We start from the raw sequence: 22,926 nt of genomic DNA, 5'->3' as shown, positions 1-22,926 counted from the left end.
TATGTCAGCGGATTTGAGACGCAGAGAAAGCAGGTAAGAAAAAAATAATTAAACAAGTAAATAACACGGTGACAATGTGGTAAAATCTGAAAACATGGTAAAAATCTGGCTTTGGCAAGGGTTTTTGTTTTTCTGGATTGCTTTTGAAAACACTATCGGTTGGGTTTAAGGACGTGGGTGGGCGCTGGTCGATCGGTGCTTTTAAAAAACACTGTCGGTTGGGTTTAAGGACGTGGGTGGGAGCTGGTCGATCAGTGCTTTGAAAACACTGACGGTTAGGTTTGAGGACGTGGGTGGGCGCTGGTCGAATGGTGCTTTTGAAAACACTGTCGGTTGGGTTTAAGGAAGTGGGTGGGTGCTGGTCAATCAGTGCTTTTGAAAACACTATCGGTTGGGTTTAAGGAAGTGGGTGGGCGCTGGTCGATCTGTGCTTTTGAAAACACTGTCGGTTGGGTTTAAGGAAGTGGGTGGGCGATGGTCGGTCGGTGCTTTTGAAAACACTATCGGTTGGGTTTAAGGAAGTGGGTGGGTGCTGGTCAATCAGTGCTTTTGAAAACACTATCGGTTGGGTTTAAGGAAGTGGGTGGGCGCTGGTCGATCTGTGCTTTTGAAAACACTGTCGGTTGGGTTTAAGGAAGTGGGTGGGCGATGGTCGGTCGGTGCTTTTGAAAACACTATCGGTTGGGTTTAAGGAAGTGGGTGGGTGCTGGTCAATCAGTGCTTTTGAAAACACTGTTGGTTGGCTTTAAGGACGTGGGTGGGCACTGGTCAATCGGTGATTTTAAAAAACACTGTCGGTTGGGTTTAAGGAAGTGGGTAGGCGGTGGTCAATCTGTGCTTTTGAAAACACTGTCGGTTGGGATTAGGGAAGGTGGTAGGTGGGGGCATTGATTGGTTGGTCTGTCAGTCAGTCGACAGTGGCCTCTTGTGGATTTAAACGAGAATGGCACTCGCGAAGGAAATTTCAAATCTCAAAAAACATACACAGCGGCCTCTGGTGGATTTGCGAAAACAAAAACTGCCAAAAAAACGTTGCTCCTGGGACTTATTTTGACACTCTCCAGAAATGTATATAGGGGTGCATAATCAAAATGAGCCCGGGCTGTTCTGAATCTATGCTAAATTTATCTACATAAACAGAGCAATCATTCTATATTAAAGAAACTATGGAGTTGACTTTGTTATACACTGTAAAAAATAATATGACAAAAAGCCATCACAACAAAAGCTTTTATGTTACTTTAACTTATTTTAATACGTTCATTGAGTTTAAATTTATCTTTTAAAGGTATACAAAGTTTAATTTAATATTTTTAATTTATATTTACTTAATATTTAACTTAATATTTTTAGATGAGTCAGTTTGACTGATGTTGAGATTACGAGAAAAGATCAATCGATTCAACTAAAAATTAAAGGTAGTGTGATTTCTTTCTTTTTTTAGCACTCAATCCACCAATGCATCTCTGTAGAGATCATTGTGGGAGTCACATGACAGACGCAACACAAAAACAGTTCCCACCTACCTGTGTGTGTGTGTTACTGTTACAACCTACCGTCGTCCATATAGAATTCTTTTATGACTAGTTCCATCTGGCTAATGAATATTTAAAAGAAGATCATATTACACATTACAAGCTAATTAATAATTCAGAGAGGCTGATTAGAATGATTTAGGCTCGTAGCATTGACAAAACCCACACACACACACACAATTCAGCAACTTGTTAGGAAGGTCTATCAAACTCAGGTATGTTCTTTGTTTTACATCTATTTATGATTCTGTTTGGTGTCCTGTACTTTTGAGTCATGCTCAAAGAGATAATGTTTGGAGTTGTCTGTTTTATGATTCATATCCATCCTCTGTTTTGCTGGATTTGAATAAGGTATCTTGATGGGAAAGTTGTATTTATGGTTATGTTGCAGAGTTTTGCATGATGGGCGACAGTGTATTTTGATTATAATATGTATTGAACTGCTTATGGACTTAATTTTTTCTTGAATCCTGTGCTCTTTAAATGTGAAGCATAAGTATTTAGTAGCCTGTAATTGAATAATCGTAAATATATAAACGCATAGAGTTGAATAATCACATGTTTCTTCACTTAAGTGTGATGTAGAGGTGAGGAAGGGTGTAGAGATGGTGAAAATTAACATGCAGAAGAGCAGATCAGGTTATCCCAGGCTATTTAACTCCACTACACAGACAGATGCTGGACTCCAAACATTTTTAGGCAGAAATAATGGTTCCACTTTTTTTGCACTTACAAGGAAGTACTGCTGATATAAGTTAACTAAATGGTTTAATGCTAGTGTTTGTGGCTGATACCTACATAATTACATAATTATTACAATTTTGTTATTATATATTATAATTATGTACATCTTGGCTCTGTTTTGCTGGATTTTAATACATTATCTGATGATGAGTGAGTTGTATTTATTGTTATGTTGCAGAGTTTTTCATGATGGGCGACGGTGTCTTTTGATTATAACGTGAACTGAACTGCTTATGGATTAATTTTTCTTCAGCCCTGTGATCTTTAAATATGAAAATAAAAGTAAAAAGTAGTTTGTAATTAAATAATGCTAAATGTACAAGCACATAAAGCTAAAGAAACACATTGTTTCTTCGTTTATATGGGCTGTAGAGGTGAAGGAAGGGTCAGAGATGAGGAAAATGAATATGCAGAAGAGCAGATCAGGTTATACCTGGCTATTTAACTCCACTACACTGACAGATGCTGGACTCCAAACACTTTTGGACTAAAATAATAAGGGTTTTTGTGCTTACAATGTACTTAGTACAAAGTACTGCTAATATAAGTTAACTACATGCTTTAAGGCTAGTTTTAGGGGTACGTTTGAGGTTAATACCTAGTTATTACATAGTTCTTATAATGTAGTTAACATTTGAAGTGCATCAAATCGTTTAAAAAAAAACATGTATACACGTGAAAAGTAAATTCAACACTATTCATTTATTCATTTTCTTGTCGGCTTAGTCCCTTTATTAATCCAGGGTCGCCACAGCGGAATGAACTGCCAACTTATCCAGCAAGTTTTTACGCAGCGGATGCCCTTCCAGCCGCAACCCATCTCTGGGGAAAAAATTCAACATTATGTTCACTGTAAAAATATTGTTCCTGTCTTAAATTTTTTTGTTGGATCAAATTAACTTTTCTAGTCATCTCAACTTCCATCAATCAAACTAACAAAAAAATATTAAGTTAAAATTTGAATAGCTTAAAAATGTAGTTGAACCCTGAATAACTTAAAGCAGCATAAAATAAATTTTGTTATTACATTTTTAGTGTTGAATAAGAAGTTAAATTGAAGCTAAATTAAAAAGTCAGGCTGCCACGAGGGCTTTTCATTTTTTTAAATTGCTTTTGAAAACACTATAGGTTGGGTTTAGGAAAAAAGGAGGGTAGGCCAGTTGATCGGTCAATTACGCGAGACGGGTAGGTGTTTAAGGTCTGAAAAAGCGTACACAACGACCTGTGGTGTATTCGTGAAAACAAAAACTGCAAAAAAAAAAAAAAAACGTAGCTCCTGGGATGAGTTTTGCGCTCTTCAGAAATGTATATAGGGGTACGTTTTCAGAATGAGCCTGGGTTGAAATTTGCATTGTAAGAAAGGTGTACCACAAGGCTTAGTCTTGGGTCTCTTTTTATCAACCCAAGCTCATTCTGGAAACGTAGCCCCGCGGACGTTTCTGGAGACCGCGATTTACGTGGCCGGAGGTACGTAAAGGCTGCGTTTGGTTTTTTCCGAGCAAACGCTGCGGGGCGGTGTGGCGCCGCTCCGCCCCTCCTCTTCGCGCTCGCCGGCCGACAGCTCGCCTCCGAGTGGAGGGCTTTCTCGATGCAATCAGTTTGTCCGCTTAGCCCACAGCATTGCGTCGGCAGAACGGAGGCCCCGGAGGAGGAGCCGGCCGCGGTGGACGACGACCGGGATCAAGTCCGGGGAACAGCAGGTTCCGGAAATCAGGTAAAGACGAAAAACGGAACCCGACAAATAAGGGCGAGAACGCCGCGGGATCCGAAAACGCGGTCGAAATCGAAGACGAGGGCTTTTGCTTTTTTTTTTTTTTTTTTTCGATCCGGCGGCTTTTCGCGCGAGAACGGCGCGGGCGCGAACGCCGCACGCTCCCGAGAGGCGCCCGAGACACGAAAAAGCGCGCACAGCTCGAATACGTACCTCCCGGGATGTAAATCGCGGTCCGCAGAAACGTCCGCGGGGCTACATTTCCACAATGAGCCCGGGTTGCTTTTTATTGTTGTATTTTATTGATACTTCCCTTAATGCTATAAACTATTATTATGAAATAGAACTTATAGACCCACTGCATAACTGAAATCTGTTTCTCTTAAAGTTAAATCAGTGTTAAATAAATGTAAACGGTTTCAATCCATACATTTAATTTCAGTCAATTTCTAAAATAACTAGTATGTTGCTTAAATAATTGCATGCTTATAGACAATTGATAATCAAATGTACTTTCTTAAATTCAAAAGTAAATTATTTATCTGTAGCCGGTTTAATTAAATAAAGAAAATTAAACAGTGTTTTAAAAGGCACTTTCAAATCCGTTCTCACACGTAGTTTTCATATACACTATATTTTTTACCATGTTTTCCTTGGATGGTCGGACAAATACCACCCATGGAAAAAAATAGCATTAGTCAAAATTCAGCTTTGCTCTCTACCTTTCTGGAAAATAGATGAGGGGTATAAAATATCCATCTGGCCCGGCGCAGTCAAAGCATCCATCAGTCTAATCTCTCGTGCTATTCATAATTCTGTGAGTGCAAGGCTCAGAGCCCCACAGGCAGAACACCATTTACCTTCTCCACTTCAACGTGACCTCAAAATAAACGCTTCCCTCCCTCAGGAAGTCTGTATGAGCAGCAGAATTCATCACCCGGTCTGATATATTAGACTCGGTAGAGCCATTACCATTTATTTAAAAAATATTGTGAAGGTGAATATGAAATGCGAACATATGAAAGTATTACCATCTTTGAAAGTATAATGTTAGCATGCTTAGACTTTTAAATGAAAATTGAATATTTCTAAAATTATTTACATTATCTTTTTAAGTTGATCAAACCAGGCAACGTTTCTCCAATCTTCTATTGTCCAGTTTTGGTGAGCCTGTGTGAATTGTAGCCTCAGTTTCCTGTTCTTAGCTGACAGGAGCGGCACCCGGTGTGGTCTTCTGCTGCTGTAGCCCATCCACCTCAAGGTTGGACGTGTTGTGTGTTCAGAGATGCTCTTCTGCAGACCTTGGTTGTAACGAGTGCTTATTTGAGTTATTGTTGCCTTTCTATCAGCTGGAACCAGTCTGACCATTCTCCTCTGACCTCTGGCATCAACAAGTCATTTGCACCCACAGAACTGCCACTCACTGGATATTTTCTCCTTTTCGGACCATTCTCTGTAAACCCTAGAGATGGTTGTGCATGAAAATCCTAGTAGATCAGCAGTTTCTGAAATACTCAGACCAGCCCATCTGGCACCAATAACCATGCAACATTCAAAGTCACTCAAATCAACTTTGTTCCCCATTCTGATGGTCAGTTTGTATTGCGGCAGATCGTCTTGACCATGTCTACATGCCTAAATGCATTGGCTGATAAGAAATTTGCATTAATGAGCAGTTGGACAGGTGTACCTAATAAAATGGCCGGTGAGTGGAAGTCACTAGAATTAACAAATGTTGTACAAATACTGTACATTGTTTATGTTAGTAATTGCATTAAGTAACATTAATTATATGTCCCGTATTGTAAAGTGCGACCCAAAATTGCATGGTAAGAAAGGTGTACCTCAAGGCAAAGTCTTGGGTCTTGTTTTTACTGTTGTATTTTAATGTTGCTTCCCACATGAGATAAACCCAACGTAGGCTAATTCTGAAAACGTAGCCTTATATACATTTCTGGAGATCGCCAGAAGTACATATGGTTGCGATTTGTCTTTAAAACGAACCCTACAGGGCGGTATGAGGCCTTTTCTTTTCGCTGTATCAGCAGATCGCTTGCCTCCATATAGATGGCCGTGACAACGAGGTTTGAGTGCAGTAAAGAATGGTTCCAGAAAGCTATGGAGTTAGTTTTGGCAGTCCATTATATATATATATATATATATATATATATATATATATATATATATATATATATATATATATATATATATATAAACAATACATGTGTTCAAAAGTATGTGCACAGCTGAGACGTGCACAACTGTGTTCTCCAATGCGTCTGCATCCAGACTATGTTGGTGGACATACAGTTAATCTGACTAGACAGAGGTTAATACTAGCAGTCGTAACATAATCAGATGGGAAATGTGGATGGTAATACACAAGTTATTATACAGTTTCAGACTCAGTTAACTTACCTTCAAGAAGACCTGCTGCTCGCCATAGCTCGTCATGGAAGGCAGTCCATTCCAACCGCGCGAAAATGTAAAGGGCGTGGCCAACCTGTGACCTCAATCAAGATTTACCAATAGAATAAGGTGTTTCAGAAGATCCCGCCCACTGAGCTGCAGTTTTCAACTCGCAAAACTTTTCAACTCAAAAGCAAAGATTTTAGATCCGCAAAAATGAAACAAAACCGAAAGCAAAATTAATGAGCACACAATGAATTAATCTGGTGGTAACTGCATTAAATGGCAATAGCTTATTTTTTTCAGTGTGAATTTTTTTTAATAATTTTTTTTTTTTGTAATCTTTAATTTTTTTTAATTGCATTGTACCAAGTTTTGGTCAAAAACTTTAAACGTTTGTTTGAATAATAAAGAGACAAAATTAACCCTGGCACTCATGGGTTCAAAACATTTCAACTTACAAGCAAAACATTTCAACTTACAAGCAAAACATTTCAACCTGCAAGCAAAGATTCTAGATGTCCAATAAAAGACAGCAGAAAAGAGAGCAAAATTAATGAGTGTGCAATGAAAATAGTGGTAACTGCATAATAGGATAATTGCTTATTTTTTGCAATCCAAAGTAATTTATTATCATTGACATGAGTTTTAAAAAATAATCTTGTTTTTACTTGAAATCTTTTATTTTTTAATTACTACATACTTAATTTTTCTTTAAAACTAAATATTTTTGATTGAATAATTAAGAAACAAAATTAACTCCATAGAAAGCAGGTAAAACAAAAGCCAAAAAATATCTCGTGTTGAGATACAAAAACTCCCGGAACGTATTTCGCGATCTCCAGAAACGTCCACAGAACTACATTTCAGATTAAGCCTGGGTTGAATTGATCACTCTGACACTTATTTCAGCACTGAATCGGGACTTCTGTTATGTTTAACTTCATATTTACCAAAAAAAGTCACTAATTTCTCAAGAGACTAGCTTCCTTGTTATTTGTTTATAAATATCTGCGTGACTGTGACAATTAGTTGTGTTAAAAATGTTTAAAATAGCTGCTGACACCTATCCATAGCAATCATCGGTATAGGCATTTGTGGTATGCTTTATTATTTCTGTCATATTTAGGCACTCGGTCCATTCCCCTGCTTTAAACTTAAGCTGGCAATCAGAACACATTTCGTGCTTGGTTTATCACCACCTTCAGTCAGGACAGATATCGTTCCCCTGGTGTTTCAGCCCATGTCCGTTCTCCGTACCTCTCTAGATTTCATTCGAGAATGTAATCAGAAGAGAAGGCTTTGGACATCTCAACTCCAAATGATAGATGAGAGAGTAGTAGTCCTGAGGTTCACCACAGAGTTAATCTCCGTTAAATCCAATCACGGTGAGCTGATTGTGACTTCTTAGAGTCGTACCGACGGGCAAGTGGTATCTGAATCCATCAACCAATGCTTGCAGGCGTCAGACACGGGCTGCTTTCTTGCTTAGCGATTCCTTTCTTTTATTTTGTGCTGTGATGTACTGGGATGACATCTTGCACACCTGAGACTATAAGCTCTTGAGTGTTTATTGTTGAGGGGATGAGTGAAAGAGGAGTCTCGTTCTCCATGTAAGTACTTGGGCTGTGTTTATGTCCTTGTAAACCTGTCTGTCTTAACCCTCTGGGGTCTGAGGGTGTTTTGGGGCTCTGGAGAAGTTTTGACATGCACTGACATTTGTGTTGTTTTCAGTATCTTAACATATAAATGGCTAAAGTGTGATCACACTGTAAACAGCACAAGCTGGACATTAAGTGACCTTAACTAATATGTACTTACATAGGAATTAATAGTTTGTTACAATGTACTTATTGTGTAAATACGTGTATTTACTGTGTACTTATGCTTGATTAAATACCAGTATGTAATTACATCTGTAATTAATTTTAGTAATTACATTTGTAAATACACTGTTGACCATCCCTTACACCTTAACCCACCCTTAAACCTACCCACGCCACCAAACCTGTTCATAACCCAACCTCTATCCCAACTCAAAAGCACCACAAGTGTTCTCAAATACATTATAAACACAGTAAGTACATTGTATTGATTTTTTGATGTAAGTACATAGTAGTTAGGGACACTTAATATAAAGTGGGACCCAAAAATACCTAAGCAGCATGTTTGTATGTGTTTGTTTTTGAGAAACGTTTATGCGTGGTTAGTGAAAAACGAAAATTTTGAAGTCACTGAAACAAGGCCGTGAAACACATATAGAACATTTGTGCACAAGACTTTCGAGAACTGGATCTGGTAGTCTAGTGTTTTTGCTTCAAAATGATGTGAGAATCATCTTGTTCACTTGCTCACAGAAAACAATATAATGAATTAAAATTCTAAGTCACTTTTTAAGTGAAATTGGTTTATGCGAGAAGGCGTGAGCTATCATTACTATGCAGTGAGTCACACCTGAAGACAAAGACCTGCATAATGAGCTGCATAATGAGCCATCAGACAGGTATGTGACTAGGAGGGGAGAGATTCAAGAAGGAATCGGAGAAAAGTTTATATACTTTTTTTTGCAGTTAATTTAAAATATAGTAATCACACAAAATAACTGGGGATACTTTTGTGAGAGTCAGTACACTCTATAAAACTCTGCAAACTTTTAAACTTACACATTGCAAATCTACTGATTTTTTATTTTTATTTATTTTTTTGTAAATGAAGAGTTTAGTTGCAAAATGAGATATATCCATTTTGAGTGATATGATTCTTAAAATGGTGTTTAAAAAATGTAAAACTGCTTTTATTCATTAAAACAAAACACGTCACTATAATCTCTCGTGAGAGACTAGCTTCCTGTTACTCTCTTGTAAATCCCTGCGTGACTCTGATAATTAGTCTTGTGTTGAACCCATGTAGTTAAAGCAATCTCCAACCTGACGTGACCCAGTGGTCTGTTTGACTTGAGGAGACACATTTCAGTTAGATTTACAGGGCATAATGTTCAAATACTGTAAAACTTCCACAATCATTTACCACCAGAACGATAGACAGGACGTTTAAGCTGTCATAGGCTGTCGAGAAAAATACAAAAGAGCATCTTATATTGTATAGTTGGAATGTCTTCAGGGCGACACAGTGGCGCAGTGGGTAGCACCCAGGTCGCTGGGTCGCTGGTTTGATCCTCGGCTCAGTTGGCGTTTCTGTGTGGAGTTTGCATGTTCTCGTTCTTCGCGTGGGTTTCCTCCGGGTGCTCCGGTTTCCCCCACAGTCCAAAGACAAGCGGTACAGATGAATTGGGTAGGCTAAATTGTCCGTAGTGTATGAGTGCAACCCAAGCTCATTCTGGAAACGTAGCCCCGCGAACGTTTCTGGAGACCGCGATTTACGTGGCTGGAGGTACGTAAAGGCCGCGTTTGTTTTTTTTCGAGCGAACGCTGCGGGGCGGTGTGGCGCCGCTCCGCCCCTCCTCTTCGCGCTCGCCGGCCGACCGCTCGCCTCCGAGTGGAGGGCTTTCCCGACGCAATCAGTTTGTCCGCCTAGCTCACAGCGTTGCGTCAGCGGAGTGGAGGCCCCGGACGAGGAGGGGGAGCCGGAGCCGGTCGCGGTGGACGACAACTGGGATCGAGTCCGGTGAACAGCGGGTTCCAGAAATCAGGTAAGACGAAAAACGGAATCCGAAAAATAAGGGCGAGAACGCGGCGGGATCCGAAAACGTGGTCGAAATCGAAGACGAGGGCTTTTGCTTTTTTTTTTTTTTTTCCCCCGATCCGGCGGCTTTTCGCGCGAGAAAGGCGTGGACGCGAACGCCGCGCGCTCCCATGAGGCGCCTGCCCGAGACGCAAAAAAGACCGCACAGCGGCCTCTCGCGGATCCGCGAAAACAAAAAAACGCTCGAATACGTACCTCCCGGGACGTAAATTGCGGTCCGCAGAAACGTCCGCAGGGCTACGTTTCCACAATGAGCCCGGGTTGTATGAGTGTGTGTGTGTGTGTATGTGTGGATGTTTCCCAGAGATAGGTTATGGCTGGAAGGGCATCCGCTGCGTAAAAACTTGCTGGATAAGTTGGTGGTTCATTCCGCTGTGCCGACCCCAGATTAATAAAGGGACTAAGCCGACAAGAAAATGAATGAATGAGTGTCTTCAGGAACAGGGTTGGGAAATACTGCTCTAGAGTATCATTTCATTCTTCATATCTCCAAAAGTATCTAGTTTTATCAGATATATAAAAGAAAAGGTCCAGTGTTCTGATTCTCTCTAAAACCAGCAGAGCTCCTTGAGTGGGTTCATAGGTGGGTTGGTGCGCTTACCTTTCATACACTTATGCAGTGAATGCCAGCAAAACAAAGACATCTGATATGGTTGTGACACGGTTTTGACTCTTGACTGGGATCTTTTATCGTTGCGACTGCCACTTCAAGTTTCAAATGACCTACAGCTTTAGCTCAACTGAACAACTTCTCTGCAGCTTCTCTTCTCCATTTATTATTATGCTCATTTTGGAACTTTGCATAACAAAAATACTCAATGGAAGAACTGAGTAGGATAAACCTTATTTCTGATAAGAAAGAATGTGGATGAACTATAATAGAAAGACATTTATCTAATAAATTCAGCCATCCACATTACAAAAGTCATGTGATTTTGTGTTAACAGATTTTGTGGGAACAAAAGCAGGCACAATGGAACAGCATTAACCCACAAAGCACTGGACCGACCACATTAAAGAATTTAAAATGATGTTTTGGTCATTCTAACATCCCTCAGCCAAAGTCTGTCATCACAGTGGTTCAGTATTTTTATTATTAAATTTGTATTATTATTATTAGCTCCAGAACTGTCTTGAGCCTTGAGTGCGTCTCATGCCTCCAAAAGCCACAGCACATCTTCTGTGGTGAAAGTAACTTGTTATATAAAACAAAAGGACCACAGTGGCTTCTCCTACCGCAGCAAATTCCATCTTTCTTTTTGATACTTGGTGCAATTCGCTATTTAACACAGAAATCACTTGTGTTGGGCCTGATGCCACATTGCAACTGCTGTATGAGAGAGCCATAAATGTCTTAACTTGAAAATTTCCATGAAAACAAAATAAAAGTATACATGTTTTAATTGATTCGAGGGCAAGTAAAATGTGATTATTAAAATGTTCGAGGGAAATATTACATTTAGTACAATAACTTAAGTGGAACCTCAAGGCCATTTAGGTTCATTGTCAGTAATGCATGTATTGTAGCACATAACTTTCTGCCGACATGACACTTAAACTTGTAGTGTAATCTACTTGGAGAAGAAAAGTTTCAACCTTATTCTCAATACTTTCCTATTACTTAAATCTGAATTTAATTCCCAATTGAAGAATTTTAATCACGAGAAACAATTCCTCTCAAATATGTATTTTAACTGCACAAAAATAGTGAAATTAAATGCGTTTTGAATGTCTCTTGTAATATTCAGGAGGTCTTTCTATGGACTGTATCCCTACAAGTCAAGCATGATTGGTCTCGAGTCGCTGGCGGACCCGTCTTCTGATTGGGACATTGTGGAAACGATTGGAAAAGGAACCTATGGCAAGGTCTACAAAGTCATCAATAAGAAAGATGGAAGTCAAGCCGCCGTGAAAGTTTTGGATCCCATTAATGTGAGTCGTTGCTGAGAATTTTTGATATTTTGTTCAGTTTTGGAACATGGAACTTGCTTCATCCATGATTTTTACCCCATTTTCATAGGTTTTTTTGTTCTCTTGTGAATTATTTTAATAGTGTAGACGGAGCAGGATTTTTTGAAAATCCTTTCGTGTCAATACAAGTAACTTTTAGCACTGCTCGCTACACTCAAGTGAAATCATTTAAGATGTAATATTCAACCCAGGCTCATTCTGGAAACGTAGTCCTGCGGACGTTTCTGGAGACCGCGGAATACGTCCTGGCGGGTACGTACGGCTGCAGTTTTTGTTTTTGCGAATCCGCGAGAGGCCGCTGTTGTGCACTTTTTCGCATCTTAAACGCCTCTCGCGAGTGCAGTTCGCGCCCGCGCTTTTCTCGCGTGAACCCACCAGAGGCCGCTGTCCGACTGACCGGATGATTGACTGCGCGACCGGCCAATCGGCTGACCTGCCCTCCTCCTTCCCTAAACCCAACCAATTTTACCGATCGACCCGCCCACCCACTCACTTCCCTAAACCCGAGCAACAGTTTACAAAAGCCGTCCAAAAAAAAGAAAAGCACTGATTTTTTTTTTCTACCGCGTTTTCGGATTTCACCACATTCTCACCCTGTTATGAAACTCGTTCACTTAATTTTTGGGATTCTGTTTTTGTCTTACCTGATTGCTGGAACCGCTCTTCCCCGGATTCGAAACCGATCGCCGTGGTCAACTCCTCTCTGCATCTCGAGCCTGCCGACATACATAGTGAGCTGAGTGGACAAACGGGTTGCAGCGGGAAAGCCCTCCACAAGGAGATAAGCGGTCGGTCGGCTGGCCGGCAAGCGCGAAATGGAACAGCGTCACACCGCCCGTAGCATTCGCTTGAAAAAAATAAATGCAGCCGTACGTACCTCCCGGGACGTATTCGCTGTCTCCAGAAACGTCCCGGTACTACGTTATCAGAATGAGCTTGGGTTGGTAATATTCTTAACAGTATTTACACTGATTTAAAGAAAACAGAGCAAAACAATCTTTAAAGATCTTTCTTCTCTTGTTCTCTGGCTTGTCTCAGAATCCCAGTCACACTAACAGAGTAAGTAGAAGTTCTTCCTGAATCCCACCCCTCCAGTTGATTTCTGTTCATTTTCTTTTGCAAAACTTGTCGGGATGTTTTATATTTTAATGTCTAACCCCTATGACAGGGGTCACTAATCTCGGTCCTAGAGGTCCGATGTCCCTGCAGGGTTTAGCTCCAACCCTCCTCAACACACCTGCCTGGATGTTTCAAGTATACCTAGCAAGACCTTGATTAGCTTGTTCAGGTGTGTTTGATTAGGGTTGGAGCTAAAATCTGCAGGACACCGGCCCTCCAGGAACAAGTTCGGTGACCACTGCCCTATTATAACCCCTAGTGTTGTATGACGTCATTAGTGCCGCTTGATCCCCCATTATCCCCTACTGCACAGTACATGCATGGCTGTTTTCATGCACGTAAGCTTGGGAGCATTTTACTGACTCTGGCGTTAAATGATCAGCAATCATTTCTTGCTTCATTTAAAGGGCAGTTGTTCATGTACTTGATTATACAATCTAACAGGAACACCATGTAATTTCATATAATTAATTTTATGAATCCATCTACATTATATACAGGATGCTGTTTTGCGTATTAACATATATGATTAAAACGGTTGTGCTATTGATTGTGTCAGGATGTGGACGAGGAAATTGAAGCAGAATACAACATCCTTCGCTCCTTGTCCAACCATCCCAATGTTGTGAAGTTCTTTGGCATGTTCTACAAAGCAGATGAGCTCTCCGGAGGGCAGCTATGGCTTGTTTTGGAGGTATTTTCTGCTTTTTTTTATGTACGTGCTCTAGCTGACAAAAGTCTTGTCATCGATCCCAGTTGTAATAACTTAAATAATAACTTTAAGTGGCAGAAGGATGATTTTATTCAGATGAATCATATGATGAATTGTATCCCAATCGTAACAAATACTGCAGAAGACCTGTTGGAACTCGCATGAACACAAGATTGTCACAAAAATCTGTCAAGTTTGGTAAAGGAAAAATCATGGTTTTGGATTATTAATTATGAGGGTGTGCGAGAGATCTGCAGAGTGAATGACAACCTCAACAGTCTGAGGTATCAAGACATTTGTGCTGCCTTTACATTACAAACCACATTCTTTTCCCACTGCAGCATGACTTTATATTCTATACTGTACATTCATTTTTGTTTAGTGACAAAACTTTTATCTAAGCAAAGTCAGACAGTACTGTCCTACTTAAATAATAACAAATCAAGACATGATCATATTTTATTTATATAAAATAAGCGTAATCTAGAGGCCTTTGCCTTCCATTTAAGCCACTTCTGATGCCAAATGATCAACTACAAGTCAAGTGTTGTTGTTCCTAAAACTTGGATAGGCAATAAGACTTTTGTCAGGTCTGTCCTAATAGCTAGCAGGTTACACTAGAGAACAATGTACAAAAGGCAACTCTTAATTCTGTTTAGACCATTAAACATTGTAATTGTGAAGCTTAGTTAGTTATAAAACTTAATAAAATCGCATAGTGAGAAAGGTGTACCACTGGGCTCAGTCTTGGGTCCTTTTTTATTGTTATAAATGCTTCCAAAAAATCATAACAACAAATGTTTTTGTTTATTTAACTTTTTAATAAGTTAATAAGGTTTCAACTATTTTAGTTATACAAAGCTTAATATATTTAGTCATTTTGATTGATGTAAGTTGAGATAAAATGTTTTACAGTGTAATGACCTTATTCTAAAATGTGGAAGTGCGCCTGTTTTCGCGATTGTTTTAGAACTTCCTATTCAGTCGCCTACGGGAGAAATGACTAGGTATAATAAACGGCAGAAAACAGTCAAACTACTTGCTCAACAAACAAATGTTTGCATGACTAAATAGACCAAGTAGATTAAAATAATAAGGAAATATCAGTTTGCAACATCAAACAGCGAAACAAGCAGTTTTTAATGTCTAAAAATGTACGGATGTGAATGAGACCGGAAGTCTCAAGCCAAAAAGATTCAAATGGCTGCGCCCGCTCATCAGCGAATAATAAGGTGAATAGACCTATAATGAAAATAAGTATGGCTTATAAAGTAGCATAGACAATATATTATGTAGTATACATAGTGCCTGTGAATGTTTGTACACACACAGATGTCTGTGACTTAAGTATTGGCAATTCTACAAGTGATCAAGTCACTTACATTTTTATGGCCAAGTTAGAAGAACAAATACATAAGGAATTGATATTACAACATGTCAGCATTAAATCATGGCTTCTTTACATTTAAAAAACAAAAAACAAAAAAAGTCTACATAAAATAGTTCCTCGGAGATTTGTATTGCTAGTATCCGCTTATGTCCTGAAACATAATCCCTACTAAATCCCTACTCTATGTCAAGTGAGAATCTCTAAGATCTGATTTTGTGCACTATTCATTTAAAGGCACACTTTTAAGCCAAGCTTTTGAAACTCATTTTGGAGTGCTATTTCTACGCTCATGGTGTCACAGACACAAGTATTTGAATGATTCATAGACTATGGAATTACTGTCTGGCCAACTCAGATTTTGGTGTTGAGAAATATGTACAATCATTATTTTTGGGTGGAATTACAGGTCACGTGTTGAGAGTGGGCCTACTCACACTATGCTATGCGAACTGTGCCCAGGCCCGTTTTCTGGATAGTTTGAGAAGTGTGAGTGCTCTGAATGGTTTGAGAAGTGAATCGTGCTCAGTACGGTTTACTTGGCCGGCCATGGCGCAGTTGGAAGAGGTGTGCCTGAGCGCGGTTCACTTGGGCTTTGGCGCGGTACGCTTGTGTGTGTGTGTGCAAAACGCGCCTAAGCCCGAAACTGAAATTGAGACGTGACTTTTAAGGGACTGTTTCATATGGATTAATTAATCGTTACTGTTTAGTGAACGCAACTTGTCATAGTGCAAACCCCTCACTGCATGACAGCTGCACCTTCAGCAAACCGCCTAATTCCTGCAGCACGAGACCTTTATGGTTGTTTTTGAGCATAAATAGTGGCTGATCTGTTCGACAAAATATCTGACAGCGTGTCATTGCAAATCAAACGACTTATAACTAAAGACATCTCCACTGTGCTCCACTGTGCCGAGCAAAAAGCACTTACTGAAAGCATTGATGACGTAATCGTGCCCAGGCCTGAATGTAATGTGAGTGCGGGCCATGGGGGGAGATGAGAGAGAGGACAAGCGTGCTTTGGCCCAGTTCAAGGCAACTGTACATAGTGTGAGTACGCCCTTTAGACTGGTTAAAAACTGTGGCATAGCGGACGAGCAGGGTGGGCGGGGCATGCACTGCGGGGGGTATTAGTACATATAAAGTACATATTCTGCATGATCTTAATCTGCATCCCTGTCCAATACCCAATCCTAACTACCACCATAATAAACAGGCTAATCAATAAGCAGTGAAATAGGAGTCTGATGCACAAGTCGTGGTTAATAGCGTGAATTACACCTTAAAATAAAAAGTGACCCTATAGGTTTTACAAGTACACTGACAGGTTTCTTAAAAGAAACGCAGCGTGGTTTGTTTTATTAGCTTATGAATTATAAAAAGTGCTGAAGTCTTACTAATGTACTTTCTGTTGTTTGGTTTTTCTCATTTCTTCTCTCTCTCTCCTTTTCATCATTGCTTTCGCTCTCTGGCATTTCTCTCTTTAGTTGTGTAATGGAGGTTCAGTTACTGACCTGATAAAGGGTTTGCTGATGAGGGGAAAACGTCTCGAGGAGCCCATCATCTCCTACATCCTGTGTGGAGCGCTGCTGGTACGACACACACACACACAGAAGTAATCTGCTCACCCTGCACAGGGATCGCTGCCTCAGCTCTCTGACCGTGCCAGAGTAGTTATTTTGGGCTGTGATCTTGAGGAGAGCTTTAAATATTTCTCTGCTTCATTCTCAGGGTCTCCAGCATCTTCACAATAACCGAATCATCCACCGTGATGTGAAGGGCAACAACATCCTCCTCACCACTGACGGTGGAGTCAAACTGGTGGACTTCGGTAATACTTGACGCCGTTTCTCTGCAGAGAGGACCATTTAATTTAGATTTATTGGTGTATTATTAATATTATTACTCTTTTTTTAATCTAAACAATTACAATAACGCGTCAACGCTTCCCATTCACTTTGAATGGGTGACGTCAGGCGTTGCCATACTGCATTGTGGATCCGTCGACGCCGCTTCAGAGGCGTTGCTCGCTGCAGAAGTTGGGACTAGCTCAACTTTTCAAGCGCCAACGGAAGCGTCAGCCAATCAGATCGCTGTATGCAAATACACCAGCTAGACAGTGGCCTATTGCTGACTGAATTTCATTGGCTGACGCTTCTATGACGATCGCTTCAGCCCCAACTTCAGACACGCCTTCAGTCAAGCGTTGACGCTGAAGCCCCGTGTGAGAGGGGCGTAAGCAGTAACCAAGCTGGTCAAGATCCAAAATGGCCACATGTAATTTCTGAATTGATGCGATTTGGGTTTAGATTTTTAATGTGTTTTAAAAATGTTATTTATTCGTGAATTTTTTATTATTTATTATTATTATGCTATAAAAAATGTTGGCTTCCACACAACCAATTTGTGTTTGGACAACATGAACGAATTAAGCTTATTCATTTTTATAAATTTAGGTGGATAAACTTTAAACAATAAAACAAAACTTAATAATTGTGTTATTTCAGATCATTTTAAATAAGTAGTTGGAACAAACGGCAACCATATTTTTTATTGTAATTTTTATGCATAATAATAATAATGTTTAATGAACAGTATGCTAATCCTCAACTGTGAATCTGAGTTGTCAGCAAATTCAATGGTTCTAAATTGAGGTGGAGCGTTCAGACGTGTGTGTGCGTTATCAGACACACCCTCACACACACCCTAGGCTGATCAGTGAAAGAGGTTAAATGGTGTTCTGCATAGAAAAGTGTGTGTAAGGGGGAAAAAGGGGTGTGTGTGCCTGAGGCGTGTTTGTCCCAAGTGCACGAGAGAAAGAAGTGGATCCCTGCTGGGAAGCAAAATGCCTGTAATCACGTAACGCTGATGAATTCAGACGCTGCTCCCTGTCACGTCGGATTATCTGCCAGCTCCTAAAAATCTGATTTATACTCAAGGCTTAGAAGGATTCTTTTAAAATGTATTTCACTACAGATTTACAAAATGTATGGTTTAATAGCTTATTAGTAATGTATTTTATGAATATGCTGCAAAAAAGCTTTACTTAGAATTTTGTCTTGTTTCTAGTCCAAGTATCTAAAAACTCTTAAATCAAGAAGCATTTTGTAGACACACAGAAAATATTGTCTTGTTTTCAGAAGTAATATGTATAAATTAAGGAAGTTTTTCCGTAAAACAAGCAAAATAATCTACCTAATGGGGTAAATAATTTTTTTTTGTAGATATTTGGAGTAAAAAAAGGACAAAAACTCTAACATTGTGTCCTAACTATATGAACAACGTGATAAAATCTATCTTTTAGATGTTAAAATTAGCTTCAGTCCTAACCCAGTGGTTCTCAAACTTTTTTCACCAAGTACCAAAAAAATCGTCTCTCCAAGTACCACCATACCGACAAGTATTGAAATACAGTAGCGTAGTAGGCCTAGTAAAGGAGCTGAAGCTCTGTTCAGTTCAAAAACAAGGCAGATTAATTCCTATTATTAGGAATATTTATTACTGTCAGCCACTTTAAACATTATAACTAGTTTAAACATTAACACTGCACTGTGCTTATATGTAAAACAAACAAACAAACTAACTAACTAAAAACGTTAACATTTAAACTTAAATGTGTTTTTCAAAGTTAAAATAGTAGGTTACTGTTTTTAAAAAGTAAAAAAAAAACTTAAATGTAAAGTATTAAAATATAGTAGCCTATTTATCAACACCTGGAAATATTGCCTGATCCTCTTAAATACAGGCTATATGTCACCATATTCATATATAAATAATTTTTGATACATTTTAAAATATATAGCATGTAAATATGATATATTTGATTCCTCTGCGTACCACTAGAAGGAAGCCCGCTTACCACAGTTTGAAAGCCACTGTCCTAACCGTTTGCGATGACGATGCACAAAATTTCTATTTAAGAAATGTTTTCTATTAACGTAACGTCGCAGCAGAACAACAGCAGAAACTACTTTAATCATGATCACCTCAGGTACTGATTAGGGGCTTTATTCAATGTTAAATGCTACCAATGTGAGTTTAAATAACATTTCACATGATATTTATTGCATTCCTGAAGGCAGCAGCAGAGAGTTCACCTCAGATCTTGAAAAAAAATGACTAGCAGACGGTTTGAAAATGAAAGAAAGAACTGTGACAAACAACAGTCACTCGGTAGCCTGTTAATAATGTTAAAAAGGTGTAATATGTATTTATTAGATTAAATGCTTTTACTATTTTGCTGGGAGTGCAATAACTAATGTTTAAATGTTTCTGTCATTTTGCATCGCTTTTGGTGCAGACAACCAAATCGTTTGTTGCTGGGATCTTATTACGATGTGTGTTGTTAGGACCAGGGCCAGAGCAAGATAAACTGGCGCTCTAAAAAAAACAACGGTCACGCCGGCCTGAACTCGAAAGTAAAAATGGAAGTAACCGTTTCGCGAAGTGAAGACTGTGGGGGGTTGTCTGGGGTTAGAGTGGTGGTGGTTTGGTGTCACGGATTAAAGTGAAGACCGGTTGTGGGGAGGGAGCTGGTTGAGCTGGGGGGGAGGTCGTGGATAAAAGTGAGGACCGGGTATGGGAGAGCTGGTTGTCGTGGATGAAAGTGAAGACCGGGGGTAGGGGATGTTACAGATGAAAGTTGAAAATGAGGACCGAAAACTTTTTTTTGTTGTTGCTGTTTTATGCTGCATCCTTAATTTCAAATCAAATCCAAACATAGCATAAAAATAGCAACAGCACCTATCAGAGTTCTTCAAATCATACAACTGTTATACTTGTTTAATAAATGAGCCAAACTTTAAGCATAGTAGTGAGCTTTTTTTAACAAATTTGTTTCGAGATTATGCGCACAAGTTGCTAATTTTTTAACTGTTGCCATATTGGTTTAAATCCCAGTGTTTACTTAATTGTTAAAATTAAGAAATTACATCATTCAGAGTAATCACTTTGGTAATCTTAAATCAGGCGTGTCCAAACTACGGCCCGCGGGCCATCTGCGGCCCGCAATCAGTTTTGTGGCGGCCCGCAAGGCTTTTTATAAATATCAATAGAAACTGTCCCGCTATACAAAAATGAATGCATTCAATTAAGCAGCAGTTCTTGTTATGATCTATCTATCTATCTATCTATCTATCTATCTATCTATCTATCTATCTATCTATCTTTCTATCTATCTATCTATCTATCTATCTATCTATCTATCTATCTATCTATCTATCTATCTATCTATCTATCTATCTATCTACACACAGTTGAAGTCTGAATTATTAGCCCCTCTTTGATTTATTTCTTCTTTTTTAAATATTTCCCAAATGATGTTTAACAGAGCAAGGACATTTTCACAGTATGTCTGATAATATTTTTTCTTCTGGAGAAAGACTTATTTGTTGTATTTCGGCTAGAATAAAAGCGGTTTTAATTTTTTTATGAACCATTTAAGGTCAAAATTATTAGCCCCTTAAGTCTTCAGAACAAACCATTGTAATAAAATAACTTGCCTAATTACCTTAACTTGTTAACTTGATTAACCTAGTTAAGCCTTTAAATGTCACTTTAAGCTGTATAGAAGTGTCTTAAATATATCTAGTCAAATATTATTTACTATCATCATGGCAAAGATAAAATAAATTAGTTATTAGAAATGAGTTACTAAAACTAATATGTTTAGAAATGTGTGGAAAAAAATCTTCTCTCCGTTAAACAGAAATTGGGGAAAAAATAAACGGGGGCTAACAATTCTGATTTCAACTGTATATATATATATATATATATATATATATATATATATATATATATATATATATATATATATATATATATATATATATATATATATATATATATATATACGCGTGTCTGTGTGATGTGTGTAAAATTTGGCCCCCGACAACGTTGTTTTTTTTGCATCTGGCCCTTGGCCCAAAAAGTTTGGACACCCCTGTCTTAAATACTTTACAGAATTTTTTTTTTGTAAATCTAGTTTGATTAATATATGATTAAAATGTATATGCAATTAAATACTTTTTAAAAAATACACAAAACAATGCATTTGATTTGTTACTCCCTATTCCTGCTTATACTTGTGCAATTGTTGCTTATAATTATCACGTTTTAAAATTTTTAGTTAAAATAAAATAACATGCAATGAAAATGAGGGAAATTATTCTGATCATTTTTTCTTTCAGGTGTCTCAGCTCAGTTGACAAGTGCCCGTTTGCGCCGAAACACATCAGTGGGAACCCCATTCTGGATGGCTCCTGAGGTCTGTACTGTCATGATTTTACAATATAAGGGAATCGATCAGTTTCGTTTGTTGATTCTGAGTTGACATCATCTGAAGGGCTAGCATATTTTCTATAGTCACCTGAAAGCTTTTAAAGAGACTCTATTTACACTCTTGTTGCCGCATGATTAATATCCTGAGGTAGAAACTGAAAAGCAAACAGAGTAGGGTATAACTAGTGTATCTGTTGCATAGCATTCAGATACAATTGAAGTATAAGATACAATTTTTTGAGTTCTTGGCTATAATAGATGTGTTTTCAATGTTGATTTAAACTGGGGGAGTGTTTAGAGTTTAGGAGAGAAGTGCAGACATTGCTTTATACATTCTGGAGTGGACTTTGCTATTGTAGTCATTACCAGAATCTCTGAGTTTTGCAGCATTATTGTGATAAAGGACTGGTTGAATACACAGGAGTCACAGTAATCAATACAGAGCTTAATTCGTAACCAGTGTAAAGATGGTAAAACCGAGGCAATGTGCTTTTAATAAATGAATCATATTTTAAGAGCTCTGTCAACCCTTGTTTATTGACAATATAGGATAAGCAACTAGGTGTGGATTAGAGTAATCTAGTCTAGAGGTCATAAAGGCATGAACTAGCTTTTCTGTATCAGAATAACATTCTGTAGCCTGCTTTTGTTGTACAAAAGGTTTTTGTAATCTATGAAATATGATTTTCAAAACACCAGCAGCTGTGTAATGTAACACTCAGCTCTTTGACCTTACAGAAAGAAGTTACCATACATCATTAACCTGTAGATTTCAGTGTGTATTCCATTCAGCATCTGTATAATTGTATATAAGAAATTTACTGGATATCCAATCTTTATATTTTTAACACACTGAGTTAAATTAATAAGGGAATTTAACCTGCTGAGTATCCTCAGCATAACATTGGAAAATAATTCAATTTTTTTTTTTGTTTTGCAATTATCGTATGAATGGGCAACATACTGTATATTCAACAAATCTCACGACAATTTGTATCTTTTTTCATTTAGTGGCTAATTCGTATGAATTCGTACGATCTAATTCGTACAATGTAGTACGATTTGATCATCCCCCAATGACGGTTGGGTTTAGGGGTGGGGTTAGGTGCCACGCCTCCTTTTTAAAATCGTACAATTTTGTATGACTGAACTCGTACGAATTAGCCACTAAACTGGCAAAACGTAAAATACTTATGTTTTCTCGTGAGATCAGGCTGGTACATTTTGAAAGTACCAGGGGGCCTAAGGCAGTTCCCTGTAGCACTCCATATTCTACTAAGATTAACATAAATCAAAGTCCCTTTAAGACAAGTCGTTTCACTTGGCAGCCATCCTTGAAACGCTGCTCAGGCATTCA

General features: G+C 38.7%; 1 protein-coding gene across 23 annotated transcripts in view; it reads left to right on the top strand.

The window, feature by feature from the left end:
* The window catches only part of myo3b (myosin IIIB), a 214,525-nt gene that overhangs the window by 13,709 nt on the left and 177,890 nt on the right, over window positions 1-22,926 (top strand). For 8 of the 23 annotated variants that reach the window (XM_073912422.1, XM_073912420.1, XM_073912412.1 and 5 more), the window contains 6 exons: window positions 11,850-12,033; window positions 13,111-13,131; window positions 13,751-13,885; window positions 16,778-16,882; window positions 17,022-17,121; window positions 21,479-21,555. In XM_073912422.1, the coding sequence (XP_073768523.1) occupies window positions 11,887-12,033; window positions 13,111-13,131; window positions 13,751-13,885; window positions 16,778-16,882; window positions 17,022-17,121; window positions 21,479-21,555 (585 nt within the window). In that variant the 5' untranslated portion in view covers window positions 11,850-11,886. Of the gene's footprint in view, window positions 1-1,505; window positions 1,751-7,748; window positions 8,013-11,849; window positions 12,034-13,110; window positions 13,132-13,750; window positions 13,886-16,777; window positions 16,883-17,021; window positions 17,122-21,478; window positions 21,556-22,926 lie in introns of those variants that run through there. The other 15 variants (XM_073912430.1, XM_073912429.1, XM_073912427.1 and 12 more) reach the window with 8 other exon arrangements.

The sequence above is a fragment of the Danio rerio genome, chromosome 9 (assembly GCF_049306965.1).
Source record: "Danio rerio strain Tuebingen ecotype United States chromosome 9, GRCz12tu, whole genome shotgun sequence".
In the NCBI taxonomy this organism is placed as follows: domain Eukaryota; kingdom Metazoa; phylum Chordata; class Actinopteri; order Cypriniformes; family Danionidae; genus Danio; species Danio rerio.
Note: the sequence above shows the minus strand (reverse complement) of the source record. Positions and strands in the feature narration are given on the sequence as shown.